A 14614-nucleotide genomic window follows, 5' to 3' on the forward strand; every position below is an offset into this window, starting at 1 on the left:
GCCTACTTCAGTCATATTACCTCTCAGTGATCTATTGCAATAGCCTCCTGATTGGTTTCTCCTCTTTTTCCAATTCACATTCTACAGGGCTACCAAAGTGATTTTCCTGAAAAGTAGATCTGGCAATGCCACTGCCTCATTCAATAAACTCCAGTGACTGCCTATTAACTCCAGAATCAAATATTATTTCCTCTTTATCTCATCCTTTTTCATTTCTATTTTTGTATAAGTGTTACAATGTTCATACTTGTTACTACAGTAGATTATGGTAACATAGTAGACAGAGCACCAGGCCTGGAGTTAAGAAGTTCAAATCCAGCCTCAGGCACTTACTAGTTGTGTGACTTGGGCTAAGTCACTTAATCCTATTTGCCTCAGTTTGCTTATCTGTCAAATAAGCTGGAGGAGGAAATGGAAAACCACAGGTATTTTTGCCAACAAAACCTCAAATGGAGTTAGAAAGAGAAGCCTGAAATGACTCAATAACTATCAGTTTATACAGGTAATTTACAAACAAGTAAATTATAAATAATAGTGGGGAATGTGCAATTAAAAAAAAAAGATGGGTTATATAATCAAAAAGATTTGAAGACTGCCCTTCCCCCTTACTCCTGCCTCGCTGCTCGGTCTGGCCCCTTAGCCCCTCCTCTATGGCCACCCTCAGCGTCAAACCCGAAGCCCAAGCCAAGGTCGACTTGTTCCGAAAGGAGTTATGCTCTCAGGCGGAGATCCTACTCGGAAGCTATTTCCCCAAGAAGATTTCAGAGCTGGATGACTTCTTGAAGGACCCATCTCTGAATGAGGCTAATTTCAGTCTCTTAAAGGCCCCTCTGGATATCCCAGTACCTGACCCAGCTAAAGAAAAAGAGAAGGAAGAATGTCAGAAGGAAGAGGAGAAGGATAAGGATGGAAAGAAAAAAGAAGAAGATGAAGATAAAGGTCCTCCTTGTGGGCCTGTAAGCTGCAATGAGAAGATCATGGCCCTTCTGGCACAGTTGAAGCCTGAAATCAAAGATGTCAAGGAACAGCTTAACCTGGTCTCCATGTGGCTGCAGCTTCAGGTTCCCCAAATTGAGGATGGAAACAACTTTGGAGTAGCTGTTCAGGAGAAGGTACTTGAGCTGATGACTACACTCCGAACTAAGCTGGATGGCTTCCACACCCAGATCTCAAAATATTTCTCAGAAAGGGGTGATGCAGTGGCTAAAGCAGCAAAGCAGCCACATGTGGGTGACTACCGACAGCTGGTTCATGAACTGGATGAAGCACAATATGGAGAGACAAGACTGATGGTCACGGAGATCCGAAATACTTATGCTGTGTTATATGACATCATCCTGAAGAATTTTGAGAAGATCAAGAAGCCCAGGGGAGATACAAAGGGAATGATCTACTGAAAAACAGAGCCTGCCTCCCCTCTCCATCAATATGAAGGACATAGCATAAGATTCCACCCTTTCATTAGGATTATTTGTCTTGCCACAGTCCAGCTCCCATCTAGAACTTCCCATCTTATCCATGACTTGCCTTCTAGGCACCAATACATTTTGCCATACCACTAAAAAAAAAAAAAAAAAAAAAAAAAAAAAAAAAGATTTGAAGACTAATGGCTTAGAGGCCTACAATTAAATTTAAACCTATTTTTGATATTTTGTGTAGTTTTAGCAATTGCAGGTTATCAATATGATGATACTAAATGGTATTACATAGAAAATTAACTTGGCGGTTTTGTTTTTTCCTTACTGTTGCTTCTAAGGCACTGACTCTCTTTTATTCCTTTCTTTTTTTTCAGGTTGTGAATCTAAGGACATTCATAAATTCATTCACCTTTTCTCAACACTTATTGAGCCCCCACTAAAGTAAAAGGCAAGATGTTAAGTATTACACTGAGAGACAGACTGGTAGAGTGGAAAGACTTGGAGAAACTGAGTGACTTGAGATCAGCACTGACAGATTACTTAACCTCCCAGGACTCTGAGTTTTCTCATCTGTAAGAGAGGAACAATACTACCTTCCCTATCTCTTTTGGGGTAGTTATAGAATCAAATAATGTCTATAAAACATTTTGCAACTTTTAAAGTGCTTAAGAAAATTTCCTATTATAAGCCTTATTCTAAAAGAGCTAATGTAACAAACTAATTAATTAAACAATCCTACAAAGCTTCTCTAGTGGCAATAGGTTTGTGCTTGATTTGAATCTTGGACTTGCCAATTATTTCTGTAAAGTTGGTCAAGTCTAGTTAATATGTCCGGGTTTCGGTTTCCTCAACTGAAACAATGAAGGGTGAGTCTCTAAGGCTCTTTTCAGCTTTAAACCTATGATCTCAAAAAGAAGAAAGGATCTACTCGGACAAAAATATTGATAGCTGCTCTTTTTGTGGTGGCAAAGAATTGGAAATTGAGGTGATGTCCATCAATTGGGGAATGACTGAACAAGTTGTGGTATATGATGGTGATGGAAAACTATTGTGCTGCGAGAAATGATGAACAAGATGATTTCAGACAAAGCTGAAAAGAACTACATGAGATGATGCAGAATGAAATAAGTAGAACCAGGAGAACATCATACACAGTAACAGCAATATTGTGGAATGATCAAATATGAAAGACTTAGCTACTCTCAGCAATACAATGATCTGGGAGAATTCTGAGGGACTTAGCACAAAGAATACCATCCACCTCTAGAGAAAGAACTGTTGGAGTTGGAATACAGATCAAAGCATATTATCTTTCACATTAGTTTAACTACAGTTTTATTTTGGGGGTTTTGGTTTTATATAATTATTCTCTTATAAAAATGAACAATATGGAAATGTGTTCTGCATGATAACACATGTATAATACAGATTGAGTTGCTTGCCAACTCCAGGAAGGGGGAGGGATGGGAGGGAGACAATTCAGATCATGTAACTTCAGAAAACTTCTGTAGAAATCTATTATTTTATATAATTGATAAAATAACTTTATAAAAAATTAAACAAATAAAATAAAATAACTGATGGTCTTATGAATTAAGGGATTTTATATTTTGATGACTGATTTAACAGGGGGAAAACCCACATATAATAAATATCCTCCAGTGTGGCTAGAGGCCTGGGACATTATACAGATAAAATAGAATCCTGTATTTTTTTCACAAATATCTGTCCCTGAAGTGATGAGAAATTAGTTATAAGAAAGTAATAGAGAAAGCATTTTTGATTGATACACTTGAGAAATAGGAGCCTAAACTTCAGATTTGTCTCAAAAGAAGTTATGTGAAATATCATTCAGATCTGCAATTTGACCTTTCCAGTAAATATTCACTGTCTTCTGTAAGAATAACATTTTGTGACATCAGACTGTGGTAAGATTTTTAGACTAAGGTTAAAGAGCTGAAAAACCTTTGGCTCTGAGGATTCTTCAAACAGCATCAAGGAATATGTCTGCTCTGATTTTGAGTCACATTTCCCCAGTAGAATGTAAACTCCTTAAAAAGAGAGATTGTTTCTTTTCTTATCTTCAAATGCCCTTTTCCTAGCATGGTGCCTGATATATAGCACTACTGTCCTTGACTGATTGGCTGAAGGCTAAGGCATAGTTCAACTTCTTCCCAGACCTTCTGTTGACTACACTTAACAATAGGGACAACTACTATTTTTATTATTTTCTATGGACTGTCCACTGTCCACTACTTTGTATTCCTTGGCAATCATTTTCTATGATTAGTGGTCAGCTATGAATTCAGACTAAAAGTTAAAAACTTTGAACAGATTCCCTCAGTGAGCTAATTCCTATATGTACAAAATTCTGGCAGAGATAATTAATGAAAATCAGCCCTGTAAAGATGACATAAGCTGACTTGGGAGATATAAGAGATGAGAAATCATACTCTTAAAATGGAAATAGAAATACTTCTCTGAGGGCTATATTCCTCCCACTGGATCCTAAATAGTAAGACATCCCTGGGGTGTGAAGTAAAAATTTCCATTTGAAGAATGCCATTTAAATGCAAATTTCCTGTGGGTGAGAATATTATTTGTATTCAAAGAGAGAATCTATACTCTTTTCCCATACCTAAGCTCAGATCTGTGACATTTATGACATCAGTCTGTGGTCAGACTAGGGCTAAAGAGCTAAAACCTTTGGTTCTGCAGATTCTTCAAACAGCATCAAGGAATCTGGCTAAATTCTATAGTTTTAAAAGGCTCTAAACTCAGATTTGTGACCTAGAGTAAGTCATTTCTCATCTGTGGCCTCAGTTTCCTCATCTGTAAAAGAAGTCAAATTTATATGATCTCTAAAGGTTCAGCCCAAGGCTAACATTCAATGACTAACCTACTTATTGTTCCATATTCAGCTGGGGAGAAATCAGAGATTGCTTCTTTCCCTAGGCTGCTGTGTCTCTTTAATCTGGGTGGTATAGAAGATGGTCTTGAAGCAGAGGATGGGGAAAGGGGAAGACTCTGGGTTCTACTTCCCACTTCTGATTCATTAACTTCTCAGGGCCCTGGGCAACTATCTAAGAATATGTTTCAGAGCAAGTGCTGAGGTTTTCTCACCTTAGAATTTTTTATACCCTCTTGTCTTCTCTATGTAAGTGTTGGCTGAGAAAGAGGTAAATAATTCAAACCTTCAGAATGAAATATTCACATTTGTTTTGAAAATCCTATTGACTAGGTCAGTCCAACTTCAGACCAAGCTCTTAAACTTAGATCTACAGGGAAGGGAACTGAGGTACAAAGACATGAACTTGCTGTGAGCGCAGTGATTCAGTCAACTGGGGGTCACACTCAGACTCCCTCAACATTTTAGTGTTTATTGTCCAGGATCCCACATCCAGTTGCTAAGCAACAGAACCCCAGGCCACAATCTAATGGCACATTTACCATTCCTACAAGCAGTCTCAAATCCATTGTGTATGAAGAAAGCTTCCCCCTACATACCGTCATGCTCTTGCGGGTGCGCTCGCTCTCTCTCTCTCTCTCTCTCTCTCTGTCTCTCTCTCTCTCACACACACACACACACACACACACACACACACACACACACACACACACTCACACACACAGCCTGCCCATTTTTGACTCTATTTATACAGCTGCAGGCAGTGCTTTAAGGAAGGGAGATGATTTGGGGTGTACACTGTTCCCTAAAGGGAACAGATACTTGAAAGAAAAGGATACTGAACCAAGACCCCTGTTTACCTGCTGTGGCATTTGCAAAGTTCTTGAATTTTTTGAGCTGAAATCTCTTCACGGCCACTGGTTTCCCGTGGTACTGAGCCTGGTATATAATGGTTCCACTTCCACCTTGGCCCAGAACATTGTTTTCATTTTCACTGCATTCTAACTTGCTATTTTCCAGAAATAGCCTGCCATGAACATAACACAAATGATTAGTCTGGGAGGAATTACACTTTAAACATTTCCCTGTAGCGCCTCCTCAGCGCTCCCTATATTTGGAAGATAACCTGCATAAAGTGTGAAGTATACTGGATGTGTTATGCCCATGGCTTAATGACATAACTCCGATATCTCATGGAGCCAAGTGAGTTAAATTTAAAAATTAATTATTCGTGTCAGAGACTCTGCTAGACAAGGAAGATATGAAGACAGAGACACAACAGGCCTTGCCCTCAAGGAACTTCAGTCCTCGAACTTATATTCTGATCATCTAGGGCAGTGATGGTCAAACTACGGCCCAGGTCCGCGGGCCAGATGTTCTATCCAGCCACACAACATTATTCCTAATCTGACAAATATGATAAGTAGGATACAATACAATGAAAATTGGAAAGAGTTGCCTTAGAAACACTGACAGATGAGCATTTCCTTTCCTTTGGCCCCCCTCTTTAAAAAGTTTGCCCATCACTGCTCTAGGAAAGAGAGCTTTTAGGTGATTAATGAGTATCCATCCAGCAGGGACAGGAAGAAGTCTTCCAGAATGATGGACATTACACATGAGTTATTCAAAGTGATCAAGAAAAAACAATTGGTCCTTCTTTTGCTGGGTCCTTCCTTGGGACATTCTTAAATGGTAAAGTTCTATCCTTAAGGTTATATATGGGGTAGAAGAAGGGTAGAGGAACAGTATAGAATTTCATTCTACTTCAGTTTAGTGGAGAAGAATTCTGAGGACTCTGACTCTCCTGACTCTGCCACCAGGCTCCCAGTGCCAGGACCATTTCTCCAAGTCCTTCCCTTAGGCTCTCTTTTATATATTATTTTACATTAGAATGTCAACTCCTTGAGAGCAGGGGCTGCCTTTCTTATTCTTTGTCTTTATATCCCTAGCACTCAGTACTTTAATAACTGTTAGTTGTGGAAGTTAGGTGGCCCAGTGGATAGATAGAGTGCCAGGCTTTGAGTCAGAAAGACTCATCTTCCTGCGTTCAAATCTAGCCTTAGACACTGGCCGTGTGACTCTGAGGGAGTCACTTAACCTTATTTACCTTAGTTTCCTCATCTGAAAGATGAGCTGGAGAAGAAAATGGCAAACGACCACAGTATCTATGCCAAGAAAACCCCAAATGGGGTTTCAAAAAGTCAGACACGACTGAATAACAAAAAAATGTCTGTTGACATGAATACTCTCCTCAGTTCTTCCAATTTCCTGCCCAACACTGATTCATTCTCCTCCCTTTCTTTCTTCTGGAAGGTTGGTAGGTAGAAAAGAGAACCATTTAAAATCCTTTTTCCTCCCTACCTCAAGCCTCATTGACAATATAGCATATGCCTACATGTTTTAAAAGGTTTTACATTTGCTGCCTTTTCCAGATTGCCTCACCATCAAACCAATATTGTACAATTTGTGGAAAAGCCATGCTTTAATTTCTGACTTTTCCTTCTTGATACAACTGAACCAAAATGCAGTTACTTATGCTGCAATCCATCATTTTCCATTATTTTCCTGAGACAGGTCTTACAGCTGCTCAGACTTCAAATAGCTCAACTACACTATGCATCGGTCAAATAAAACTAACAAATTACCTCCCTCACTCAGATTCTCAGGCAGACATGCTGGGGCTGTTATCCCAAATGCTCACTAATAACTACCTGGAGGAGAAAGATACAGATTGTTAAAGGGTCTGATGTAGCTAGCAGGCAGAGGTATGGAAATGTTAGTAATTTACACTGAGGATTTTTGAAATGTGGTTTTCTCTGATGACTCCACAGAGCCTGGGAAGTGCCCTCAGAGAAAAGATCCCCAGAGATTTACATAGGGAGGGGAAAGCGCACACACACACACACACACACACACACACACACACACACGGAAAAATGTTGCTTGACAAATTTCAGGCATGATGGTTTGGTGGATGCCAGCATCTTAGAGGCACATGGTTTCAAACCTTAACACTGGGCTGACAGCTCTGGATTATCAAAGTCACCAGGGTGGTGTGTCGTTAAAAAAGTTTTCAACCAGTTTATGTGGTACAGTACCTCCTTTGGGTTTATTAATTCTGTTTATATCATTATGACTTTTAAAAAACTCCCTTTCAAGTAATTTTGACTTCCTTTCATCTGGGAGGGTAGAGGATCAGGGAAGGACTGTCAATAAGAACAAATTGGGGAAAAAAGAACCATTTGAATTCCCCTTTATCCTCTTCATTTCAAGTCCAATTCATAGTGCAGTATATGCTTACTTGTTTTTTAAAAAGGTTTCACATTTGTTTTCTTATCTATGATGCCTAACTCACAAACCAAAGTTGCCTGATTTTTGGAAAAGCTAAGCTTCCCTATGGAACTGACCCAAGTTATTGACTCAGGACTAGGCTTGAGCCAGCAGGGACAGCTTTTCTCCTCCTGTTATGTTAGATAAACTGAGTTTCATGCAAGGTGGGTTTTTTTCAGATGAGATTCAAAGCATGAGAAAATTGTAGTATTGAAATGAAAGTTTACCCCAAATGAGTTCTTGCCCATTTAAAAATGTTTGAGATCAGACCTCAAAATGTGGAAGCCAGATAATTTTTAAAGAACAATGGTGATTCAATTAAAGATGAATTGGGAGGGAGGGTGTTGTTATGTGGCTCAGTGGATTAAGAGCCAGGTCTAGAGATGGGAGGTTCTGGGATCAAATCTGGTCTCAGACTTTTTTTAGCTGTGTAACCCTGGGCAATTCACTTAATCCCTACTGCCTATGCTTTTTTGCCTTGCAAATGATACACAGTATTGATTCTAAGATGGAAGTAAAGGTTAAAAGAAATGAATTTAGGGAAAAAAAAACATTGTATGGCATAATATTTCATTCTACAACACCTTGCTTCTCGTTACAATTTACTATTTCAGAATTTAATCATTCTTATCTGTGAGGCCTTTTGAAGTATTCCATGAATAACAGAAACCTGAAAAAAAACATATTTTCTAAATGTCTTTGCTGATTCCACTGATGGTGAAATCTGGTAAGTTGAAAAGACTTATAAAAAAGACTTGCTCTAAAGCCTGGGATTCTTCTCTAAGTGGAAAACTTAGAACCATGGATTTTTTGAACCATGATTTTGCAACACTCAAGCATATCCCCTAACTTCCTTTTGCAATACCCAAGCATATCCCCTAACTACTTGCATGTGATGGAGACAGACCCTGAAGAGAAGTAGTCAAATTTTCAAAAAACGTGAGAAAATATGAAGCACTATTACAATTCAAAATGAAAAAGAAAATAGGTGCAGTACATACCTTGAAGGGGATTACAATCTTTAGTGGTAATGAGACGCAGATGTATACATTCTGATTTATGTTAGAATAAGACAAGTTCTTAGAAGTCAATAAGAGTGACATAAAAAAATCTGAGGAAGAATGAATCAGCTTTAGCTGAGAGATCCGGGAAAGCTTCAAAGGGTTATTGGGAAATCAAATAGGAATGTCACAATTCAAAAATTGCTAGAAACTAATGAGTAAGGCAAAGTCATCAAGAGATCATTTTTATTGACCACTTCTTTCTGGATGATATGACAAAATGTTTTATGTGGTCTTCAAAAGCTTATTTCCAGTATTATTATCTTAAGGTAATAGTAGACACAATTACCTCAAAGACTTAAGGAACTGAAATATTCAGTCTTGAGGTAGCAGTTATAAAAGTGATGTTTGATAAAAGGAAAATGAAAACAGATTGTTTGGAACCTTTCCTATTCTCGAATATTTTCTGGAGACCCATTCTAATTTATCTTCTGTTTGTTGAGCAAGCAGCAGCGTAGAAACTGGGCCTGAGAGCAAGCTCAGCAGAAATACAGTTTCAGCTTATTTATCAGAAAGAAAATAAAATACACCCAGCATACTGACGGTTTGATTTTCAAAGGTGATCATTTTTGCCCTTGCTTTTTCAGTAGCTTTCCTTCTCTGAGCAATGAAAAAAAAAATAAAAATCACTTGCTTCCTTTTAGGGAGGAGACACTGGGCTAAAGGTACGGAGGGCCATTAGGGGTCTGATCTCAATGTGTATTAAGATTAAACCTTGAACTTGCTCCATTTTTCTGACCTGAGATGGTTGACCCTTCTTTGGTCAGCCTGGTGGCCCTCTGATCTCAGAGGTTGACCATATTAGAGGTAGACTTTCTGTGAACATCTGGCCACCAGTTAAAAACTCATGAACTTAAGCAATCAAACAAGAAGCTGAGAAGCTCAAGAAGAATTTACTGAATGATGATCAAGAGAACTTACCAGTATGACTACTGCAAAATATAATTTACAGTGTTGTTAGAATAATCTGATTTGGTTAAGACATGGCCAGAGGTGATACAGGTTAAGCATTAGCAAAGGGGTCAGATTGGTATCTACTTTATTGGTCACTTTGTAAAAGTATTTGCCAAGGAGATAGATAACAGATCTGACTAAATGCTGCCCGTTTACATTACCTTGCAGGAAAATCAGTCATAAATAACTCTGGGACCAGCTCTTGCAAAGGAACAGGAATATCTGAATGACTGGGACATGTAATAAAGTCTTGCTCGATTGCAGTCAGGACACAGTCCTCCATATCAAAGTATTGCACATCTTCTACTTTCTCATTCAAGTCATTTTGTTGAGTTCTTGAAGACTCACAGACGGGGCATGGGACATACTGCTCCATGAGCAAGGTACCATCACTCTCAGTAGCTGTAAGGGCTGAAAAGGAACAGAATTTGGTTTACAAAGAAGTGGTATTTAGGGTTATCCACTGGCTGGACATTTTATCACAGAAGTCTGTTCCTCATAGTTTCTTTTTAAAATATCAGTAACCACAGTTGCACAATACAATTTGGGATATCTGACCCAAACACACCCACAGCAGACATGTCTATACTGCATTCCTAGTAGATCAGATAAATTGAGGTCTTGACCCAAGGGGCAATGTGTTCTTTCTCAGTATGCTACTGAGCCACTCGTGTATATTACTAGTCAAGATATGGGTCATTGGTCATTATTTTAGGAGCTTTAAAAAGATTAATACTCTTGCATACACTCTCTTGTACAACCCACCTTGGGGATCATAAGTCTGGGGAACTGGGGGAAGGGATGTGTGTAGAAGACACAGTATGTGATTATAGGGAATAAATTCAGACCTCATTAGCACTTCATACTAACTGCGCATCCAGAATCAGAACAATTTATTCTACAACTTTATAAAAACAAACAACTTTGAAAAATTTAAGATTTCTGATCAATGCAATGACCAACTACAATCCAAGAGGACAGATGATTAAAGCAAGCTATTCAGCTGTCTAGCAGAGAGGTGATGGATGCAAGATGAAGAATGGGACACATATTTTTGGATTTTTGCCAATTTGGAGATTTTCTTTTCTTGATTATGCATATCTGTTATAAAGGTTTTTTTTTCTCTTTCTTTCTTTTGTGGGGGAGGAGGAAGGAAAAGAAAAGAATGCTTCTTAATGGAGAAAATTTTAATTTTTTCAAAAAGAAACTGTCCATGACAAATTTGTGCCAGTCCACAAAACTCTGACTACTAATTCAATTCAACTAAAATTTAGGTTAGTACCATGTGTAGAGTCTCCAAAGAGCCTAGATTATGGGGGGGACTCCTAATCTAGCCTTCTCCTTGAGTTCTTCTCTTCTCATTCTGAACTGCTTCTTTCAGCATAGGGTCTTATTCTGACCATGAACTTCAGTAAGCTTCTCTACCTGAGGCTGAGTGTCTCTGTGAGTGATACCTAAGGGTAACACTTAAGTTGTGATAGTGAAACACAAAGGGCCCCACAAGATAGTTGTATTGAATTTGCTACACTCAACTTCAGAATAGCAGTGTCCCAGAATAGCCAGCCAAATGAAGAATCTGTGAATAGAATTGTACAGATACTTCTAACTGACTAATCTGCCCTAGTAGGATAACGCTAAAGTTTGACTGCGGATTATATCTTGCTATGAATGCTACTATTCTCCTTTCCCTTACATGTCCCAGGGATATAATCACTAAGCCTAAAGATAGAGATGACACCAATCTAGGTAAGTTCAAAGATTTAATGTGCTTGAGGCTTAGGAGGGAAGCAGGGTAAATAACTGGGAAGGAGGGAAACAGGAAGTTCTTGATCTAAACTAATGCTGACAAAGATGGTACTTGAATCAAAGGTAATCAAGATTATCAACTGTTAATTGATAATTGCCAGTTGCCAGCCTGGCAGTGCCAGGCTGGTTCACCCAAATTAGGTTATTTGCTGAAGGATGTTGTTGTTTCTTCTTGGAGTATGAATCAGGAACAGGTCGTTCAGTATGAGGATCTGGGACTGTGAGATTGTTCAGTGGAGTTTGCTGGTAATTCAAGTTGACCTAAGGCCTACCCTCACAACCACCACAAACCTCCCACTACCCCAAATATCTCAGATTGAGAACCTGTCTCAGTTCAAATCCTCCCTTTTATATTTGAGCATCAACTGATTTGGCACAAGCCAGCCCCTGGCAGGTTCAGTCCATTCCATGTTCTAATCAGGTAACTTTCCATCATCTTGTTTTCCATATTGCTTTGCAAAATATCATTACAGGTTACAGAGTTGGATGGTCTAAAGCAGAGAATTTAGATGATTTTTTAAACCACAGTATAATTTGGGCTATGAAACTCTGTTTTAAATCAATAAATATTTAGGAATCTTTGGGTGGAAAGAAAGCCTTATATATCTACACCTATTTTTTTTTTTGGTGAGGTGATTTGGCATGCTTTAAATAAGGGAAGGAATATGTAATGGATTAGAAGCCAGAAATGTGCAATTTTCATGTATACGTACATATGAGCATATTCCTACCACATTCCCCTTTGGGTGACTTGTCATTAAATTTGCAGACTTCTGCTGCTCAAATTGAATGAGATTCTTTTTTTTCCCTTTCCATTAATCAGGCAGTCATTGTCTCACTATGCTAAATGATTCCATACTCATTACAGAGCTAATTCACTTAAAGCATCAGTCAGCCAGGCAATCAACAATGTCTCACAAGCACAGGACTGCAACAGTGTGTAGACCATCCCACTAGCTGCTGGCAATAGTTACACAGTACCTGGAAATAGAGATGTAAGAGGAAGGAAAACAATGGATTCTGGCAGCTGACATAAATGAAAATACCTGCCTCCCAAGGACAACTTACCCCTATCTACAAAAAGCCCCTGCATCATCCATGGTGTGGGCCCCCCCACCCCCTTTTCTGGTTATTCACCATGACCTTCGAACATGGCGGAGAGCCATATAATGAATGACATCTACAGATTCCAACTGGAAAGAAAAAACAAAACATCCTGACTCATTTCCACTAAATCATCAAATAATGGCATTCATTGTTCACAACAGCCTTTCAGAAAGCCTATAAAACACAGATTTCCTGGGACAGTCATAGGATTATAAGATCACAGATAAAAGGGCTGGAAGCAGCCTCAAAGGGTATGTATCAAGTTCAACCCCCTCATTTTGCAGAGAAGAGAGCTAAGTCTTGGGCAGTGATTTGCCCAAGGCAGTAAGATGTAAGAAGGTAGTAATAATGGATAGTGAGTGTCACAGATGGGAATTAAACCCAGGGCATCCAAATTCAATCTTTTCCCTTCTTTACATATCACTTCCCTGTTCATGGATTTCAACACTACAGGGAGCTAGAGCTGGAACAGACCATAGAAATCTACTCTGGGGGACAGCTGGGTGACTCAGTGGATTGAGAATGAGGCCTAGAGATGGAGGTCCTGGGTTCAAATCTGGCCTCAGACACTTCTCAGCTGTGTGACCCTGGGCAAGTCACTTGACCCCCCATTGCCCACCCTTACCACTCTTCTGCCTTGGAGCCAATACACAGTATTGACTCTAAGACGGAAGGTAAGGGTTTAAAAAAAAAAAAAAAGAAAGAAAGAAATCTATTCTGGTTTCTCATTTTAGAGAAAGCCCAATTCCATATTTTTTAGTGAAAATTTATAAAAAGAACATCCTTTTGTCAGACCACAAATACTTACGTGAGTTCAGAGACTATGGTCACCAAAATATAATCTTTCAGTCCTTATATCAACTGTTCCAAATATTCCCATCATTTTTTTTTGTTATTGTTTTTTTAAACCCTTACCTTCTATCTTAGTATTAAATTCTAGGACAGAAGAGTGGCAAGGGCTAGACAATCAGCTTTAAGTAACTTGTCTAGAGTCACATAGCTAGGAAATGTCCAAGATAGATTTGAATTTAGGTCATCCTCTAACCATTGTACTACTTAGCTGTTTTAAAACTATCAGTTTTATCTAGATCAAATTGCTTGCCAGTTCCGGGAGGGGGAAGGGAAGGAGACAATTTGGATCATCTAACTTCAGAAAACTCATGTGGAAATTTGTTATTACATGTAATTAGTAAAATAAAATACCTTTATAATAAAAAAATAAAACCATCAGTTTTAAAACTCTTCCAGCTACCTTATGGATTCTCAATGGTTGTACTAAAACCAAGGCAGCACTATAAATGCCTGACTTCAGGATATTGTTTTTGGGGGGATGAATTGGTTCTAAACAATAATAATGATAATAACTAGCATTTATATAGTACCTACTATGTGCCAAGCACTGTGCTAAGACTTATAAAAATGGGGATAATAATAGCACCTACCTCTCAGGGCTATTGTGAAGCTCAAATAAAGTAACTTTTGTAAAGGGTTTAGCACAGTACCTGGCAGTTAATAGGCACCATATAAGTGTTAGCTATTATTATTAATTATCTCATTTTATCCTCATAATAATCATTCAAGGTAGGTGCTATTATCCCCATTTTACAGATGATGAAACTGATGCAAACAAAGGTTAAATGTCTTAATCAAGCCTGCCCAACTACTAAGTGTCTTGAGGTCAAGTAACAATGTTTACAATGAAAAGATTCCAAAACAAACCTTATAAGTCAGAATGCACACCATGGAAGGATGAAGTAGGGATTGGGGCAGGGCGGGCAGGAGAGAGTGGTGTGAAAAAGCCCCAAATTAATTCAGTTTGGGGGCTGGAAGAAACCTGAGAGGTCAGCTAGGTCCACTTATCCATTTTACAAAGGTCATGGAAGATTAGAAAAATTAAATGTTTGTTGAATGAATGAATGTTAAGAGTTGCCCCCTCCATAAAATTAGTAATTTGATAATGACCCCATCAATAGGAATATTTCAGTACTTTGATTACTGAAGGAGTGTAGCAAAGAACTAACAAAAGGTGG

The 14614-nt window shown here is 38.6% G+C and overlaps 2 protein-coding genes across 2 annotated transcripts in view; one reads left to right on the plus strand and one right to left on the minus strand.

The window, feature by feature from the left end:
• Positions 1 to 14614, minus strand: part of LRRK1 (leucine rich repeat kinase 1) — a 150113-nt gene that overhangs the window by 26116 nt on the left and 109383 nt on the right. Inside the window, exons 23-24 of the mRNA XM_044665409.1 lie at positions 9833 to 10082; positions 5187 to 5353 (exon numbers count right to left, since the gene is read on the minus strand). Of these exons, the coding sequence (XP_044521344.1) occupies positions 5187 to 5353; positions 9833 to 10082 (417 nt within the window). The remainder of the gene's footprint in view (positions 1 to 5186; positions 5354 to 9832; positions 10083 to 14614) is intronic.
• LOC123238076 (proteasome activator complex subunit 1-like) lies at positions 635 to 1514 on the plus strand. The gene has a single exon (XM_044665410.1). The coding sequence runs from the start codon at positions 651 to 653 to the stop codon at positions 1395 to 1397; it is 747 nt and encodes a 248-aa protein (XP_044521345.1). The 5' UTR covers positions 635 to 650; the 3' UTR covers positions 1398 to 1514.

The sequence above is a fragment of the Gracilinanus agilis genome, chromosome 2, assembly GCF_016433145.1.
Source record: "Gracilinanus agilis isolate LMUSP501 chromosome 2, AgileGrace, whole genome shotgun sequence".
In the NCBI taxonomy this organism is placed as follows: domain Eukaryota; kingdom Metazoa; phylum Chordata; class Mammalia; order Didelphimorphia; family Didelphidae; genus Gracilinanus; species Gracilinanus agilis.